The following is a 19,941-nucleotide window of genomic DNA, read 5'->3' on the forward strand; positions in this document are numbered from 1 at the left end:
AGTGTACAGAAAGGCAGCTGTTTGAGCTCGCCCAGGTGTGCTCTGAAGACCAAACCCCTACAGCAGCAATTAGCGGGTAACCCTTGAGCTCCTCTACCTCCTAGACAGCACAGTGGAATCAGATGGCGTGGGAAGTGTGCGCACATGTACACACACACGTCATGTGATCCTACCTGCAGGAAGGTAGTTTCTGTGGGTGAGAGAATGAAGCCAGGTAACATTCCAAACAGACTGTAGTTTTAGCAGATCTATCAAGAACATTGACGTGGGAGGCTTGTTATTGTAATCCCGGAAGGCTTTTCATTTTTTCTTTGGAAAGTGTGTGAATAATCGTAATGCTGTTTGCTTCCAAAACTGGACAGTTAGTTAAAGAGCAGCAGCCGTCGCCACAATAACAGCACCACCACCACCACCACCAAAATCTTTTATCCTGGCCACCATGGAGTTTCTTGAAAGAACTTATCTTGTGAATGACAAAGCCACCAAGATGTACGCCTTCACACTAGACAGGTAACAGACATCTGATACTGCTTCACAATTCTCTGTGTCTTGAGTATTCACTAAGTCCCTAGATCCTACTGCTTCAGAATTGGAAAGTTTTGCTGCTGCAACTTGGGGGCGTTTTGTAAAATTTTATAAACTGCTGGCCAAGTTATATAATTCTTATCCTGAAAAAGGCAATACTCTGTCTAGTTGATTTGCTTCCTTAAATATCCTGAGTGTACGAAGGACATATTTTATTAGTATATTTTTCATCTGTAGACTTTCTTCTAAAAAACAGACATACACAATCTGATGTGTTTACCTTTCTTTTTCTCAATTATTCACACTTTTAAGATAGATAGTAAATTTTATTAAATTATATTTAGAAAGAATTAAGGCTTTTCAACTATGTGGCAAATTCTGGTCACACTGATCTTAAGCTAATTGCTATTTTCTTAATTATATAATATCATTATCACATATACTCACCTATAATAAATATAGCTGAGCTTAATGTTCTACATAGCTCTAGTTCTTTTTACTATCTCCCACAGTTCCATGTGCAATATATTCATTCATTTCCCCCTTATTTAACAATAATTGATTGAACATGTGTATATATACTGGAGACTAAAATATTCCTAGTCCTATATCTCTGTCCTCTTGAAAGCCTGAGTCTAATGTGGAATGCATATATGAAACAGGCAATTACAAAATAGCATGTGTGTTATTCTGGGGGTATACAGTAAGAATTTCTCAAAGGAACCTAGGTCTTTGCTGGACTTTGGGAGTCAGAGAAAGCTGTTCAGAAGTGATAGGCTGAGAACTGAAAAAATAAAAAGGAGTTAGAGTACGGTTAGGGAAACCCTACATAGGAAGTAGGGTTTAGGAAAGTTTTCCTGACTGAGATAATTTCCTGGTAAAGGCAGAGACAAATAAGAACGAGACTTTGGTGCATTTGGGGAATTCAATCCAAGTGGGGAGCAAAGAGAAACACACTCAGAATACATAGATAAATGAATGAGAATCTGAAATAAATTCATATTAGAAGCAGAATTTAAGAGAATACTTACCCATTAATAATATGTGTAATGTTTTTGTGTGTTTCATGAAAACAAATTAATATTCCAAAGAGTAGCGGCATTGCGTTTGATAGCATCGAATGTTTAAGCAACTGCAAAGGGACTTTTTCTTAGGATATCTATAACTTTGCTTAAAAAATATATATGACAAAGAGTCTAGCACATCTATTATCTCACACTGTAAGAATTATTTTTCTAAGAAAATAATATTAGATGTGATTTATTGAGATCATAAATGACAAAGCCTCACATTAGGTCAGGCAGAAATTTTTTTTTTTTTTTAATGGCTCACGAGCCCAGCTGCTCCGCGGCATGTGGGATCTTCCCGGACCGGGGCAGGAACCCGCGTCCCCTGCATCGGCAGGCGGACTCTCAACCACTGCGCCACCAGGGAAGCCCCAGGCAGAAATTTTGAACAACAAATTGTTAACACTGTGGACACTATTAATAGAGCATCTCTACGTTATTAAAATAGCAGGATTTCCCTTCTCATGAAACTAGACCATTAGCACTCTGTTATGCAAATAAAGCCAACTGTTTATGGTTATAGGGTCTCATTCACCTCATGAATTGGTATGGTTTTCAGGATACAGTGATGATAAAAACTGTCAAACTAATTTTTATTTTTTTTCCAAATAAAAACAATTGAACCTAGATGAGATTATTTATCCTGATTCCTCATTTCACCAGTTAGGAAAGTGAATTCCAGAGAGACTAAATGCCACTTTAAAGGCTGGCTGTCTAATTATGGCAGAGTTGGGGTGTGGACCACGCCTCCTGTTTGTGAATTTTGCTCCCCTCCCCATCTCCTGCACACACACTTTCACCATGTGGCCTCCTGGGTCCTTAATCTCTTTCCTCCTGAGCTCATATGAACCTTGATCCCCTCACTAATTCACTTTTCCTCACCTCTCCCAATCTCCTTTCTCATATATTTTGTTCTATCTCTATTTCAGAGGTAACTTTGTCCCCTGAAGGTCCTTCTCTTTTCTCCTTCCTTCTCTTTTTTTTCTACTTATCATCAGCTTTCTATTTAAGTTGTTATCATCTGTTAAGAAACTTATCTAGAAGGAATCTGTATTCTCTAATTACACAACAAGAGTGCTTCAGTTATCTATTGTTGTGCAAGAAACTACCCCCAAAATGTAGTGGCTTAAACAACAATCATTTTATTAATCACAGTTCTCGCTCCACGTGGAGTTATCAAGGTTTGCTTGTGAGGCTGCATTCTGCTGGTGTCTGGGATGTGCTAGAAGGTCAAGGATGGCTTCACTTACTTGTCTGGGGTCTTTGTGTTGGCTTTCATTGGTCTTTGTTCTCCTTCCCATGGCTTCTCTCTCTGTGTGGTGTCTCATTTTATCAGATTAGCTTGGACTTTTTTATATGGCAGTTCAGGGGAGAAAGAGAGCAGCAGTGGAATCTGACAGGTGTTAGACAGCCTAAGACCAGAACTGGCACAGCACCATTTTTACCATATTTGATGGGTTAAAGCAAGTCCCAAGTCTGAGATTCAAGGGGTGGCACAGTGGATTCCATCTCTTGCTGGCAGGTGCATATAAGATGACAGGAATTGTTGGACATAATTTTAGAGACATGTTACCACAGGAAGTAGTAATATTAGGCCCTGTAGGTACTACTGTGTAATCTCTCCCCCACCAATCCCTCCAATTCCCTTTCCAGTGATGTGATTCCCTATGCTTGGGCTCATGGTAGCAAAGAGGTAGTTGTATAAAGTTGACCTACATACTCAATATGGTTTTCTTGGTACTGGAAACAAGCTTTTCTTTTTCCCAAGTGGTATATTAAAGAAGTGCAGGGAATGTGAGGGCAGGACCAGATGGTAGGGACAAAGTACTGGAATCTTTTCAATGTGAAGCCTTAAAGTGTGTGTGTGTGTGTGTGTGTGTGTGTGTTTGGGATGGCAGGACTTCTGGAATGGTGATGTAAGTAGCTCAACGGACCTCCTTCTCCAGTGAAACATTTTTACCATTTTACTGATAAGAATAATACTAAAAAAATTCCAACAGTTTAGTCTCTGGAAATTGTCTTAAGGGCATACAGCAAACTGAGATTTATTCAAGAAAATCTACTAAATCTCAGCAAAAAGCAAGAGTCTGTGGCATTTGAGCCATGATCTGCCCCACTAACCTCTTTCCCCTCCAAGCTTGTTGTGATGGAAGTTCTACTCTGGTTGGATGTGGCCAAAAGACAGGGATCTCTCTCCTCCCAGCTTCCAACTGGGGCTACAGTTCACCCCTAGAGCAAAGGGCTGCTGGAATCTCTAATTGCCCCAGCTCCATATTATAGAACCTGTATTCAATGCAGACATGGCCAAGAGGACTGGGGCCCCCTTCCTTCACCCAATCCCTACTCATAGTCCAGGAGCAGCAAGCTCCTGAACACCCCTGCCCTGGCTCACACATAGGGTGAGGTTCTTCACCACCCACTTATGGAGCAGAGGTGGCACTCCAGGATAAGTGGGTCACTGTTCCTTCTCTCAGTTTTGGGGCAGTGATGCAGAGGTTCTGCCCATGGGAGAATCAGGCTATAAGAACAGGGTGTTATGCATCTTTCCCTTAGAGGACTGATGATACATCAGCTAAAAGTTTATTTGGAACAGAACATGGGATATTTCAAGCATAAGGGCACTGTCAAAAACAATGAGGATTTTGCTGTTGAGCAATCAAGAGCAGGCTGGTTGCTTCATCAGAGCAATGAGCTAAATGGTAGACCAGTTAGAAGTTTAACAGAAACAGCTAGGGAAAGACACGTAAAAAGAGCCCTCCTGGAGTTGGCACAAGCCACAAAGATTAGCCTCAAATACTATCCCTGTAAGGAGGCTCTTATGGACTGAATGTTTTTGTCATTCCACAATTCATATACTAAAACCCTAGCTCCCATGTGACTATACTGGAAACAGGACCTTTAAGATGACTAAGGTTAAATGAGGTCATAGGGTGAAGTCCTGATAGATAGAACTGATATCTTTATAAAAGAGGAAGAGATACCAGAGAACTCTCTCTTTCTACCATGTGAGAACATAGCAAGAAGACAGCCATCTACAAGCCAGGACCACCAAAACCAGAAACCAAATTTTCCAGCACCTTAATAATGGATTTCTAGCCTCCAGAACTATGAAAAAATAAATTTCTGTTGTTTAAGCTACCCAGTCTGTCGTATTTTACTATAGAAGCTAGAGTAGACTAATACATGGCCCAACTTTAATTGGATAATATTGTAATTTATGCCTCAGGATACTGTTGAAAACATTAGAACAATCAGCAAGTGATTAAGGAGGACAAGAGCTGAGTGTGATACCAACACAGGCAGAGCAGCCAGAAGTTTAACAGTGATAGCATGGAAAAAGACAGTCAAAGCAAACATGATTAAAATGATCACCATCCCTGGGAAAGGGGGTAGGGGGAGGTAAGGATAACTGTGCACATGCCCAAGGCTGCACTCTCTGAGGAATGGCAACAGAGGCTACACAGCAGGGAAGGTCAAAGAATACACTCCAATGAACTAGACAAGCCAATTCACTAACCAAATAAAAAAGCAAACAAGTAAGCAGCAACAATAACAAGCCCACTGGGGATCAGTATTCAGAATTGCTACAATATATTACCTAAAACATCCAGTTTCCAGAAAAATATGACAACCTATGCAAGGAACAGGAAAGAATAACCTATAAACAGTATAAAGAGCAGGTAATAGAAACTGCCTTTGAAAGGGCCCCCATGTTGAACTTAGCATTCAAAGATTTAAAGCAGCTATTATAAATATGTTCAAAGAATTAAAGAAAATCATGTTTAAAGAATTAAAGAAAGGCATGATGACAATGTCTCATCACATAGAGAATAACAGTAATAATAGATAGAAATTATAAAAAGGGAGCAAATTCTGAAGTTGAAAAGTACAATAAATGGAACAAAGGGATTCAGCAGTAGATATGAGCTGGCAGAAGAAAGAATCAGTGACTGTGAAGACAGGTCAATAGTTATGCAACATAAAGTACACAGAGAAAACGGAATGAATACAAATTAACAGAGCCTCAGAGAAATGTGGTACATAGTTAAATGTCCTACCATATACATAATGGGAATACCAGAAAGAGAGGAGGCAGAAAAGGAGCAGAAAAGCATTCAAAGGAACACATTTCAAAATTTGGTGAAAATATTAATTTATACATCCATGAGAGTCAACAAACTCTAAGAAGAATCAAGGCAAACAGATCTATACTCTGACACACACATCATAGTTAAAATATTGAAAGCAAAACACACAGAAAAATCTTGAAAGCAGTAAGAGGAAAAAAGACTCATCGTGAGCAAGAGTTTCTCAGTAAGATTAACAGCTGAATTCTATCAGAAACAAAGGAGGCTGGAAGGCAGTGGGACAGCATATTTAAAGTACTGAAAGAAAAAACAAACCCTGCCAATCAATCTTTTATCCAACAGAACTATCTTTGTAAAATGAAGGTGAAAAAAAGAAATTCCCAAATGAATAAAAATTGAGGGGCTTCCCTGGTGGCGCAGTGGTTGAGAATCTGCCTGCCAATGCAGGGGACACAGGTTTGAGCCCTGGTCTGGGAGGATCCCACATGCCACGGAACAACTGGGCCTGTGAGTCACAACTACTGAGCCTGCGCATCTGGAGCCTGTGCTCCGTAACAGGAGAGGCCGCGATAGAGGCCCGCGCACCACGATGAAGAGTGGCCCCCACTCGCCGCAACTAGAGAAAGCCCTCGCATGGAAACAAAGACCCAACACAGCCAAAAATAAATATAAAAATAAATTTTAAAAAAATTGAGAGAACTTTTTGCTAGCAGATTCATTTTACAAGTAATAGTAAAGGAAATTCTTCAGGCTTAAAACAAATGACACCAGCCATGAACTGGAGTCAACACACAAAAAATCAAACAGCATCAGTAAAGGTAATTATGTAGATAAGTATAAAAGACAGAATATTTACTCTCCTTTTTTCTCTTAATTGATTTAAAGATAAATCACATAAAATAAAATGCATGTAATCTTTGATGAAATGGAAAACTTCATAGAAAGGTATCAGCTACCAAACTCGAGAGGAAATAGAAATCTGAGTAGACCAATAACAAGTAAAGAGATTGTATTAGCTTCACACAAAGAAAGCCCAGATGTCTCACTGATGACTTCTACCAAAGATGTAAAATAGAATTAATATCAATTCTTCCAAAAAATAAAAGAGTGAACATTTTCCAACTTATTCTATGAGTTCAATATTCCACAGATAGAAAAACAATAGAAATGAAAACATAAAATAGAAATGAAAACATACTTCCACAAAACCTTGTATACAAATTTTCAAAGCAGCATTATTCATAACAGATGAAAAAATGTAAACAACCTAAATGTCCATCAGATGTATATCCATACAACTGAGTACTATCTGGAAATAAAAAGCAATAAAGTACTGATGTACTGATATTTGCTATAACATGGATGAACCTTGAAAACACTATACTAAGTGAAAGAAGCCAGTCACAAAATCTAAATAATGTATGATTCCATTTATAGAAAATGTCCAGAATAGGCAAATTTATAAAGACAGAAATGAGATTTGCGATTTCCTGAGGTAGGATCGTGTGTAAGGTGACTGGGGATTTACTGGGTATGGAATTTCTTTTTGGGGTGATGAAAATGTTCTAAATTAGATTGTGGTGATGGTTGTATGACTTTGTAAATATGCTAAAACCCATTAATTGTATACATTCAATGGGTTTGTGGTATATGAATTATATTTTAATAAAGCTGTTTAAAAAAGGGTGGAGGGCTTCCCTGGTGGCGCAGTGGTTGGGAGTCCGCCTGCCAATGCAGGGGACACGGGTTTGTGCCCTGGTCCGGGAAGATCCCACATGCCACAGAGCAACTGGGCCTGTAAGCCATGGCCGCTGAGCCTGTGCGTCTGGAGCCTGTGCTCCGCAATGGGAGAGGCCACAACAGTGAGAGGCCTGCGTACCACAAAAAAAAAAAGGGGGTGGAACATTGGATAGTGGGTCTGGGACAAGAAATTACACCTGTTAGGTGAACATTTCTATTCCCCACTCCCTCATAACATTTAATCAAATAAACGGTCTCCATATTTTGCTCACTATACTCTAGCCTTCCAAGCAACAACCAAAATGATCATTTTAGAAATGTGAACCACGTAATGTTACTTCCCTAGTCAAAACTTTCCTACTTCCTCCTTTCACATTTTGAAGAAAATGAAACCCTTTACAATGGCCCACAGAGTTCTGCATGATCTGACTTCTGCCTACTTTGACTTCATCCAATTTCACTCTCTCTTCATGCTACAGTGGCCACTATGTAGTTTCCTTTCTGTTCAAGACAAGTTCTTTCTTGCCTTTGGGCTTTTGCACCAGCGATGCCCTCTGCTTGTGATGTTCCTCCTTCCTGTGGGTCTGCTCCTGGTTATCTTTTAAGTTACCGTTGAGATATCACCTACAGAGGTGCCTTCCCCTACCACTCTATTTCAGGTAGACTCACCTTTCCTCTCCCAGTCACTGTCCATGATACTACACAGCCTCTGTTACTATCAGCTGGTTCGCTATGTTCCCCTCTGCTAGGATATAAGCTTCTTAGGTCAAGAACTTTGCTTGTCTCAAAGGCATGGTATCATTAGCACCTCTGATGGTGCAGGCATACAACACATTTGTTGAATGAATGAATACATGAAGTGTTGGAAATGCATGGCGGGACCTAAGATTTTATCTCCTCTCCCAACAGGAGGAGTGATTTAAGGCTCTTGGGAAAGGTAATGTGAAAGTACAAAAACAAAGTGATTTTATATAGTCAACATGTGAAGTAAGAGTGTGAAAAATATTACCAGCTCCACTTAAGAGATATAGAACCAAAGGGGTTTGACTTCTACCAACAGACAAAAATAAGATACAAAATTTTTAAAAAAATGCTTCTCCAAGATCACAAAATAAAGCTCCATTTTCTAATTCTTATTTTAAGGGATGAACTCTAAGTTCTAGGCTATTGACATCAACTTTTGTAATATTTCCCTATTTTTCTTCTCTGTTTCTTCCCGTTTTTTCTTTTTTTTTTTTTTTTTTTGCGGTACGCGGGCCTCTCACTGCTGTGGCCTCTCCCATTGCGGAGCACAGGCTCCGGACGCGCAGGCCCAGCGGCCATGGCTCACGGGCCCAGCCGCTCCGCGGCATGTGGGATCCTCCCGGACCGGGGCACGAACCCGTGTCCCCTGCATCGGCAGGCGGACTCTCAACCACTGCGCCACCAGGGAAGCCCCCTTTTTTCTTTTTGATGCTACAGTAAGTTTCTTTGCTCAGTCGTATTGTTCCTACTCTTCGAAGCGTCAGCCATATTTGAATGTGTGGTGACCTCTGGTGATTTATTCTTTGAAAGTAAATTCACATTTCATATTTTGATGCATTCTAGCATTTGCTTTTTAGAACCTTCGTTTTAAAATTCTTCTTAGAATTTGCATCACTTTTCAGATCAAGAGCCTGTACTGCATCTAGAGACACTTAGACCACTTCGCTCTTATGAGATGATGAGGAATATATTTTAACTTCAGTTTTTTAACTTCTTTTGGAATCATAGACTCTTTGGGGAGCCCAGCGAAGATGGTGGACTCGCATCTCCCCTCATAAAACACATACATACACACGTGAACACACTGTATCCAATTTCAGTCCTGTTTTGGATTTCTGGCTTAGTGCTTCAAGGAACAATCTCAGCTCAAAATGTATCCAAACTGGTTAATCTTAGGTCTAGGACAAGGTAGCAGCATTTAAAAGTAAAAACTGGCCAGGTTTCTTGCACTTTTCCTCTTGTGGCATTGCTCACAGGCTGTTCCCCTGGTGGAATTCCTGCCTTGGTCTGCCTTCTAAACTGTTCCAGGATAAGTTCTCTCTCAGTCACTCACCACCTGGTTTTCTCTGCCCACAAGATTCACAAAAAATAGAAAATAAAGTAAAGCTTCATATGGCCAGCGTGGTCATATGAACAATGCCAGAATATTTGGTGACCCTGTTCTGCTCATACTGCCTTCTCAGCATAAGGAAAAAGGAAACCTCCACCATGTTTTCTTATTAGTTCTCTGGCTCCTCTGCGTCGATGACCATTGGTGACTAACACGACTACCTTATATGGCTGTTTATTATCAGGGTATGTATCACATTACAAAGGTGAACATTTATAGGTATGAGTACTCTATGTGCCTCTTGCCAAATAGTTCTTATTCCAATATGAAGATTACTTAGAATTGCTCAAAATCCTGGGTGCTATTAACATCATCGGCAAAAACATTCTGAAGCCAATTTGGCAATATACATCAAAATCCTTAAAAATGCAGATACTCTTTTTTTAAAAATAAATCTATTTATTTATTTATTTATTTTTGGCTGCATTGGGTCTTCGTTGCTGCACGAGGCCTTTCTCTAGTCATGGCGAGCAGGGACTACTTCTTTGTTGTGGTGCGTGGGCTTCTCACTGCAGTGGCTTCTCTTGTTGCAGAGCACAGGCTCTAGGTGCTTGGGCTTCAGTAGTTGCGGCACACCGGCTCAGTAGTTGTGGCTCACGGGCTCCAGAGCGCAGGCTCAGTAGTTGTGGCGCACGGGCTTAGTTGCTCCGCGGCATGTGGGATCTTCCCAGACCAGGGCTCGAGCCCATGTCCCCTGCATTGGCAGGCGGATTCTTAACCACTGTGCCACCAGGGAAGCCCAAAATGTAGATACTCTTTAGCCAAGTAATTCCCCTTTCAGGATTGCATTTTAAGGAGATAATAATATATTTAGCAAAGGATAACTATAAGGATATGAATCACAGTGGTGCCAAATAATTGGAAAAGAGTCAATTGTTCAATAATAGAAAATAGTTACTTATGTTGTGACATATCTATACTAAATATAATGCTCTCTGTATGTTAACCTAATAATATAGAATATTTAATAAGTTGAGAAAATGTTAACAATATATACAGCTAAAAATTAGGTTCCAAAGCTGTATCTTTGGTGGAACCCTACTGTGACACTGCCATTTAATCCACAATCTATTCCAGCCCATCCCCACTGAGTTGCAGTCATGTGATTTGGGTAGCATTTACCACCCTCTCAGCTCCAGGAGTCAGCGTTGTTGGGCTTAGCCAATCTTCTGGCTGTAACAAGGTCTAAGCCAATTAGCACATCCATAGTCCTCTGGCTACAGAGGCTGGCCAAATCAGCATGCAACTCAGGACTCCAGTTTTGCAGTTGGGAGAATGAACACTCTTTCTCGCTGTATAAGAAAAAACAAGTACACAGTCCTGATTAACTTGGGCAACTATTCCACTACATGAGGAAAACCAGCCTGAGGCTGAAGAGCAGTTGAGAACTGCAGAATAATGGATCTGGAGCTTTGATAAATCAGGCTGAAGCCTAATACTTCTAGATGTTTTCAGGTGCAGAACCAATAATTCCCATTTGTTAATTTATCTAGCATGAGCTTTGTTTTCTGTACTTGCTATCAAAAAATCCTAATTAATATGGACTCTAAGTAAAAACAGTATTTATTTATTACAAAGCTAAACAAAAAACTATCAATAATAGTTGTCTCTTGGTGGTAATTTATTACTGATTTTTTTCCCTCTGCTTTGTGCCTTTCTGTAATTCTAGGTTTTCTATAATGAATATGTATGTTATTTTATTCAGGAAACCCCCCCAAATATAAGGATAATTAGAATTGTAATAATAATCATCATTTAAGCCAAAACCATCAGATCTTTTTGTGGATGGTGATAAGACAAAGTAACTCTTCAAGTGGAGGAAAATAATTTATTCCCATTTTTATACCTTTCAGAGTCATGAATGTAAAGTTCTTATTCCTAAGAATCTTATTAATGTCTTCTAATAAGTTTATTAAAAAATACAAATCTAATTAGTTCAAGATCATGGCATCAGTAAAAATTGGTTTTAGGTGTACTGATGTTCAGATAGAGAGGCAGTGTGGGCATAGTGGAAAAAACACTAGGCTTGGAGTCCCAGCTCTCCCATTTCCTGGCTATTTGACCTCAGGCAATTACTTAACCTCTCTGAATCTTAATTACTTCAAGTGGGTTGGACTAAATGTTATCTACAATCTTTGCATTTGTGAAATTCTATATTTCTATAAATGGCTCTATATTTCTATAAATGTTTTATATTTGAATAGAACTGATAGGCACTGCCTGCTTTGGGAAGTATAAGTAGGTTTAACTCTCATTACAACTTTGATAGATTGGTAGAGATTTCTGCAAAGCTGTGTTAAGAAGGTTTCTGAGGGTTCATATGGAGTCAGCAGGAAAAAGTGCTATGATCTATTAACACTGTTGCTGTGCAGAAGAAAGGGAGAGTGTTGCCATGCAATAGTGAGTGTCTGAATCACCAGGCTGGCTCATACGCACATTACTTGTTAATAATAATAACCTCATTACTGCTCCTTTAAAAATTTATAGCAGTGTCCAAAATGTTTTCAAAGTGAAGTGACTGTGAAGGAAAGGCACCAAAATGTATCTGCTTCCTTTCTCCTTTTCCTTTACTTTCTTTTAATCACTGGTAGCATAGACTGAATAAGAGCTTGCCTAAATAAAAGCAAAACTCTTTTTGTAGTTGAGAATTCAGAAGGAAATTTCTCGCTTGGTTCCTTACATTTGATATTTCTTGTAGAAGGAGCCATGAATTATAAGTTGCTAGCTAGTCAGCAAATGTCCTCATAGCAGTCCTGATAATGGGTAGGGCTGTCAGTGAGAGGTTTATTTGCAACCATGTTCACTTCTTGCTTCTGTTAAACTCATCCTCAGCATGGAACTCCAGCAGAAACCCTTGAATAAAGATCAGCGTCCTGGAGAGAAGCCAGAGGAGCCAGAGTCAGGAGCCATGTATCACTGCCACAGCAACTCCAAGGCCACAGAGAACAGGGCAAAGGAGCAAGCCTATGCCAAGTGGAAACTCTGTGCTGCTTCAGCAACATGCTTAGTTTTCATGATTGCAGAAGTCATTGGTGAGTATTTCTTAAGACTTCTCTGATTAAACAAGCAAACAAACAAAACCCTGCATCATTACAGGAGAGTCGCCTAAGTTCTTTTAAAAAAAAGACTGAATATTTTCTGTAAATATAAAGTAACAATATGCTCATTTTAGATAAGTTGGAAGGCAGAAGGAAACAAAATAAAATTAATTACAATCCTACTTTTGAGTGATAATCTTCAGTAACATTATGGAGTATTTTTCTACAGTATATTTTCTATTCATAGCTCACAATTTTTTTTTAACATAACTGAGAGCACACAATGCTTTCGGCCATGCCATCAAATACTCTTCAAAAACATTTCTAAGCCTGAACAATATTCTATAATATGCTCTACTGTGATTTACATAACCATCTCTCTATTGTTAGAAATTTAGGGAGTTTTTTCCTGCTTATGGACAATGCTGCAATGAAAAATCTGGAACAAAACTCTGCTTGCTTTTCTGGATAATTCCTTCAAAGAGATTCCTAAAAGTGGAAATAACTAGTTGAAGGACATGAATAGTTTTATTATTTCTTTATGCACATTGCCAAACTGATATCCAGAAAGCTTGAAACAATTCCTATGTCTGCCAGCTCTACATGAGAATGATTCTCTCTCCAAATCTTTCCCAGAACTTATTTTAATCTTTCAAAAATCTTTGCTAATGTATAGATGAATATGCTTTATTTTAATATGCATTCCTTTGTTACTATTAATATTATTTGCATGTTTATTAACGATCTGTATTTCCCTCTGTTAATGCATTTCCTATTTGCCTCTTAATACCTGTGGCTCACTTGTTTTTTCAGATAATTTGTAATTCTTTATATTGATCTCTGGGAGCTCTTTATATAGTTATTAAACTTTTGTTATATCTGTTATAAGTACTATTCTAGTTTGTTGTTTACTTTTTAGTTTTTAATTTTTGGTTTGACTTAGAGAAGTTTCAAATTTTATAGAGGTAATTGTATCAAACATTTCATTTTGAGCTGATTTCTTTTACTACTCTTTCACTATTTTAGTGCTTAGTAAGCCTTTCCTATCTACTGAGAAGATAAATATCATTTTGTTGTAGTTCAAATTTTTGCATTTAATTTTAAATCAATGTGAAATTATCTATGCTCTTAGCATTGAAATTCTCTTTCTAAAGAGCTAACAAAGATTTACACATCATTTATGGAATAATTCATTATTTCTTCCATTGATTTTTCTCCATATTACTTTTATCATTTATCAATTTTTTTGTGTGTGTGTGGTACGCGGGCCTCTCACTGTTGTGGCCTCTCCCGTTTTGGAGCACAGGCTCCGGACGCGCAGGCTTAGCGGCCATGGCTCACGGGCCCAGCCGCTCCGCGGCATGTGGGATCCTCCCAGACCGGGGCACGAACCCGCGTCCCCTGCATGGGCAGGCAGACTTTCAACCACTGCGCCACCAGGGAAGCCCACTTTTATAGCTTTTGAAAACTGGAAGAGAGCTTAGACCCAATCCAGTCCAAGATGAATCCAGAGTTGGTAAATAACCTTCCAGTTAACATTAAAAAAAAAAATTGATACCACAGAATTTCTAGAGCCAGGGTGAGTCTTTTGAATGAATGACTTAATAGCTTGATAGAGCTGCAAAGAATTTACTTTTAGCAGCTCCAATCTGGAAAACTCCCTCTGGAAATCCATTGATACCTATACTAGAGGGGCATTCTTTTTTATTATTGAAAGTCACGAGACTATGGACAATTTTCAGTTGCTCACGTAAGAGATCAACAAAACGGAAAATCTAAAAAACATAATCTATTTGAAACATGATTTGAAAAGCTGATGTTCTGGACATTCATAGCCTTCCAAATAAAGTACTGGCACAACCCCATGCAAACACAGGTCAGCAGGATGTATAAACTGGCTTGTTTTCTGCACAATTTTCTTCTCTTGCTTTTCCCGGAAATCATGTGGATGCTGAGAATAGACGCATATTCTCCCCAGCTGATATCTAATTAATATTCTGAAACGAGATGGCCTCCCATTCACAAAACTCAGTTTTCTCCTTGTACGTCTCCTTATGACCTGTCAGTTTGTTTCTAAAATTTTTAGAGGGGAAATGGGAAGCTATTCACTTGGAGTGAGTAAATCAATCTCCTCCTTTCCTTCTCATTCCTAATAATTAGTCTATGAGTTCAAAACTGGCTTTAGGGTCAGAAGAAAGTGATGTTGTCAGTAAAGGAATTAAGTGGATACTGACAGAAAATCATTTGGAATTTGAGCTGTATTGATGTTGAGCTAATTTTCCTAAAACATTGCTCTCATCATGTTAATTCTGTTTTCAAAATTCTTCAGTGGCTCACCTTCGCCATTTCAGTCCTTCACAGCCTTTTCCCCATCACGTCAAGCATAGGAAATTTTACTGAGCACAGCGGCAAACTGACAAGTATTCTTGTAGCAGAAAGAGGCTGGTTCAGGGGCCCTCTCTGTGGTAGGCCCTACTCAGCTGCACCAAGTGAAGAGAGATCAACATATTGGAAAACTCTGGCATCCTGCACAAAATGAAAAATTCTTACTTTGGCTTTCAAGTTATTCCACCATTTGCCTGCCAAACTGACTATCAATCTTTTTTTTTTGCGGTACGCGGGCCTCTCACTGTTGTGGCCTCTCCCGTTGCAGAGCACAGGCTCCGGATGCGTAGGCTCAGTGGCCATAGCTCATGGGCCTAGCTGCTCCGTGGCATGTGGGATCTTCCTGGACCGGGGCACGAACCCATGTCCCCTGCATCGGCAGGCAGACTCTCAACCACTGCGCCACCAGGGAAGCCCCAATCTTTTTCTTTTACTACTTCCCTATATGACTCTTCTTCTGTTTCAGCTACTTATTCATTCTATGCAAAATAATCATTGCACTTTAAGGTCTCTGTAACTTTTGCTTATGCCTTTTGATTTACATGGAAAACCCTCTCATTCTCCATGGTCATCAAAACCCTAACCATCATTCAAGACCCCAACCCACAACTCACCTCCTTCCTAAAACCATTTTTGACCATGTCAGAGAAAGCAGGTAGTATTCTCAGATGACTTTTGGGAATTTGGGAGGTCCTCCTGCAGGATATGGGATCTGAGCAAAGCCTTGAAGGATGAGTAGGAATGGACAGGTGACTAAGAGGGAGATGAGAAGGGCCTTTCAGATGGAAGGGCTTGAATGCAGTCCAGGAGTTAGAACATATCAGCCTTACCTGGAAAGATTTTTGAGTTCTTAGGTCAGCAATAGGACAAGAAATCTGTATTCTTAGAAGGAAAAGCCTAAATACAGATCTGAACATGTCACAACCTTGCCTCAAAATCACAAAAAGATCCCTTTGTCCCACAGGATAACATTCAAATCCTTTAGCATTACGTGTGACACCGTACACAAGGGTCCCCAAGCCACCTTTCCAGTCTCATTTTCCGTTATTTCTCCAACACACCACACCTCCTACTTTTCCACAAAGGTGCCCTGTTCTTTCACTTCTCTCTGTTTTTGTTCTTGCTCTTATCTCTTTCTGAAAAACTCTTCCTTTCTAGCTAATTCTTACCCCTCCCTCCTGTGCAAAGTTCTTCAGGGCTCCCAGTGAGAGTGGCTTTCTGATCCCGTAGCCCATGATGCCTGTTTTCTATACAGTGAGTGTTAGACAATGGGATCATTGAAGAGAAGAACTGTGCTTTGTTTAACTTTGTTTATTTTTGTATACCCTATCCCTGTGATGTGCACAGTAAGGTCTCAATACATCCTGGCTGGATGATTGAATTAACTGTCGATAATACCCCATGCTTTCAGAAGCAAATGCAAATTCAGTCACAGACTACCTCTTACAAACAGTTTACTCCATAGGATTCAGCATGATTCCCACAGTGTTTTGGATTGTTCTTATAAGCAGCTTGGATGGTTGCAGAATGCTTCTCAGTTCCCGGGTCTCCATATAAACATGCTTCTTCCAAAGCAAGCCCTTTTTCTTTCCCAGTTACCTCCTGACTCAGCTGAGCCTGTTGAAGAACCCCTGTAAGATTTCATTTCCTTGACTTAAGCTACAATTTTAGCCCAGCATACCATCATCCATCACCATCATTCACTGCTAAGATTGCGGCATGCTGCTTATCTGCATGCAGTCATTCCCTGGGCAAGAAATAATGCATTATTAACACAGCTTTATTATCAGGCCCAAGTTTGGCAGACAGAGCAACATTAGAGGATAATTGGAAGGACAGCTGATTTGTTAGCAAAATGTTGCTTTTTGGCTAATGAATCATTCTGATTTTTGCCCTGACAGCTCAGTAACAAGCTTGAAGACTACTTTGCTTCAGACCATTAAACTTTGACAAACCAGATATTAACTATAGCTGGAGCCAGCGATCTATGGGGCTTATTGCAATTATGAACCTTATATGCAATTTTTAAAAATCATTAGTTGAGACAAGGTGAGTCTGATGATGGAGGGGCTGATGACTGACAGTCTCCGTCGCTTTGCTGCACACAAGGCGATAAACAGCTTCTGGGAGGACTAATCAGTCAGTGGAAGCTCTTTGCTGGGAAGATGTAGTAACAACAATAAAGGTTATTGCACTCAAACAACAAGCCCTGTTCAAGAGGGAAAAGACAAGCTTGTCCTTTTGGCTTCTATTTTAGAGGCTGGAGGTCTTTTCACAAAGGAGAACTAGACAGAAGTACAGGGAACACACCAGATGGAGAGAAAAACAAGGCAGGTGTCCTATGGCTTGGGTTCTCTTCCTGTGCTTTATTGGACTGTTGGTGCATTCAAGATTATCATACTAAGTGAAGTAGGTCAGACAGAGAAAGACAAATATCATATGATATCGCTTATATGTGGAATCTAAAAAAAATGATACAAATGAACTTATTTACTAAACAGAAACAGATTCACAGACGTAGAAAATAAATTTATGGTTACCAAAGGGAAACAGGGTGGGATAAATTAGGAGTATGGGGTTAACATATACACACTACTATATATAACATATACACCCTACTATATATAACATATACACCCTACTATATATAACATATACACACTAATATATATAAAATAGATAATTAACCAGGGCCTACTGTATAACACAGGGAATGTTACTCAGTACTCTGCAATAACCTATATGGAAAAATAATCTGAAAAAGAATAGATACATGTATATGTACAACTAAATCACTTTGCTGTACACCTGAAGCTAATGCAACATTGTAAATCAACTCTACTCTAATATAAAATAGAGATTTAAAAAAAAGAATCTCATTGGAAGGTACCTGCCCTTTCTTCTTACTCCTTCCCACTATTCATAACAGCGATCTCAAAACCAGGTGGATAACATAAATTAGCAGAGCAGAAGGAAGTGGTAAAGACTATGGTAAAATTACAAGTCAAATAACAGCACATCAGTGGGCCAGATTGTGTCATTTGGTTTACAGACCAAAGTCTAGGTCCTCAGTCTGGAGACCCTTTCAATCTGGCCTGCACCTCTCCAGCCTCCTCTTTTTATATTTCTTTTGAATCCTCATGCCCCAGTCTAACTGGGATGTTCTTCAAATGTTCCCCACATTTTCTTATCTCTGTACCCTAGCTCTCCCAGGAATGGCCTCTCTTGTGCAATTCACTTCTACATGTTCAAAGCCTAACCACTCTCTGGATGTTGGTTTCTTTACTTGTCAAATTGGGGAAAAGAGGTGGATTAAATCAAAGTTAAGACCCTTTCTCGTCTTCAGTTCTGTGAGTCTGTGGCATTTTCACCAACTGCGGTTAGTATGTATGCGATCTAGTTGCACGCTGGGGCCCTAACCCCATATCCTATTCTGCATCCCCTAGGTGGATACATTGCTGGGAGTCTTGCTGTCATCACAGACGCAGCCCATCTCTTAACTGACCTGACCAGTTTCCTGCTCAGTCTCTTCTCCTTGTGGTTGTCATCGAAACCCCCCTCCAAGCGGCTAACATTTGGATGGCACCGAGCAGGTACAGTTCATCAACTGAGCATTGACACAGAGTAATGCTGCAGAGTCAAACCGAGGATAAAAATGGAAGCGGCCGTGCAAAGCCTTGTTTGAAAATCCCTTAGAGGCACATCTCTGGTTCACAGAGTGAAAGAGATGTGTACGTGGTAATGTGTGTTCTCAATGCTAATTCCGCTAACAGCCAGATCAATGGTGCTACCTCTACTCCAATGGGACAACAGGAACACATACATCACTTTAGCAACCACCCCAGTCCAAGAATCTCAGTGTGTGGTAACAGCCATGATACTATTCATTAAATGACTCGGCATCTGGGAGAGAGGGTGGGTGAAGCTTCTACCATTTTTGCAAAGTAAAGCACAGAGAGCCCAAGAGAGTTGGAGAGATTGAAGAACTTCTTATAGGGGGGTTGGGAATAGAATATGGACTTTCCTGCTCACACAGCATTTAGCCATTCAGTGAATGGCTCAGCTGGATATCTTGTTCAATCAGCCATCAACAACAACAAGAAAAGGAGAAGGAAGAGAAAGAAGAGGAAATGAAAATTTATTTTTCCTCTTTCCTAGATCTGGTTCTTTGATGAGTGATGGCTTGCTCTTGTCTAGGAATAGGCCCAGGTATGATGAGGGTTTACTACCTGGGAAGCTTTTACTTTGGCTCATTTTTACAATCCACCCCTCTCTCCAACACATACTGTCACTCCACTTCTCCTCCTCTGTATTATTCCTTATAGCAGCTGGAGGAGCTACTGGCTGAATGTACAAATCATGTGTACAAAGAGTTACAATTCCCTATTTTCACACCAGTTGAGAAAATCATTGTGGAGGAGATCTGAGGGCAGAGCTTTGGGCAACATGCTAATACGGCCAGCCTTCACTGAAAAGTGCCAACAGACAGAGACCACAGCTTGTAGGCTGACAATTGTGGATTGTGGTTTTTCAAGTTTAGAATGATAGGAAGTTCTAATTTCATGTCAAACAACTTATCAACACAGGTGTTTTGGATTGCCTTTCCTTTAATACTGAGTGAGTGAGAGAGAGAGAGAGAGAGAGAGAGAGAGAGAGAGAGAGAGAGAGAGAGAGGTGAGGCAATAAACATCAATAAAAAGACTTGGTGACAATGTGATTTAAGATGCTTTTCAGTCCCTGAATAGGGCTACACTTGGAAAACATGTACCTTTGGCTGAGCACCCATCATTTATCTGCATAAATTTTTACGTGTATTTTACCCTTTCTGATACCATTGGTCAAAGCTGCTTTGTAAACACAGGGAAGACTCAGAATTTAGATTGCTGCTTGAACTCTCTCATCCTGGTGATGGAAGTCCATGAGCATTGACACTGTAGAAGACCAGGGCTGTTCAATAGGGCTTT

At 39.9% G+C, this 19,941-nt stretch overlaps 1 protein-coding gene across 1 annotated transcript in view; it reads left to right on the forward strand.

Annotated features, from left to right (window-relative positions):
- Nucleotides 1-439: 439 nt before the first annotated feature.
- SLC30A8 (solute carrier family 30 member 8) overlaps nucleotides 440-19,941 on the forward strand; it is a gene marked incomplete at both ends in the record, with an annotated part of 33,200 nt that continues 13,698 nt past the window's right edge. Inside the window, 3 exons of the mRNA XM_079722410.1 lie at nucleotides 440-510; nucleotides 12,387-12,586; nucleotides 18,424-18,570. Of these exons, the coding sequence (XP_079578536.1) occupies nucleotides 440-510; nucleotides 12,387-12,586; nucleotides 18,424-18,570 (418 nt within the window). The remainder of the gene's footprint in view (nucleotides 511-12,386; nucleotides 12,587-18,423; nucleotides 18,571-19,941) is intronic.

This window comes from Hyperoodon ampullatus (genome assembly GCF_949752795.1).
Source record: "Hyperoodon ampullatus genome assembly, chromosome: 17".
NCBI classification, from domain to species: Eukaryota; Metazoa; Chordata; class Mammalia; order Artiodactyla; family Ziphiidae; genus Hyperoodon; species Hyperoodon ampullatus.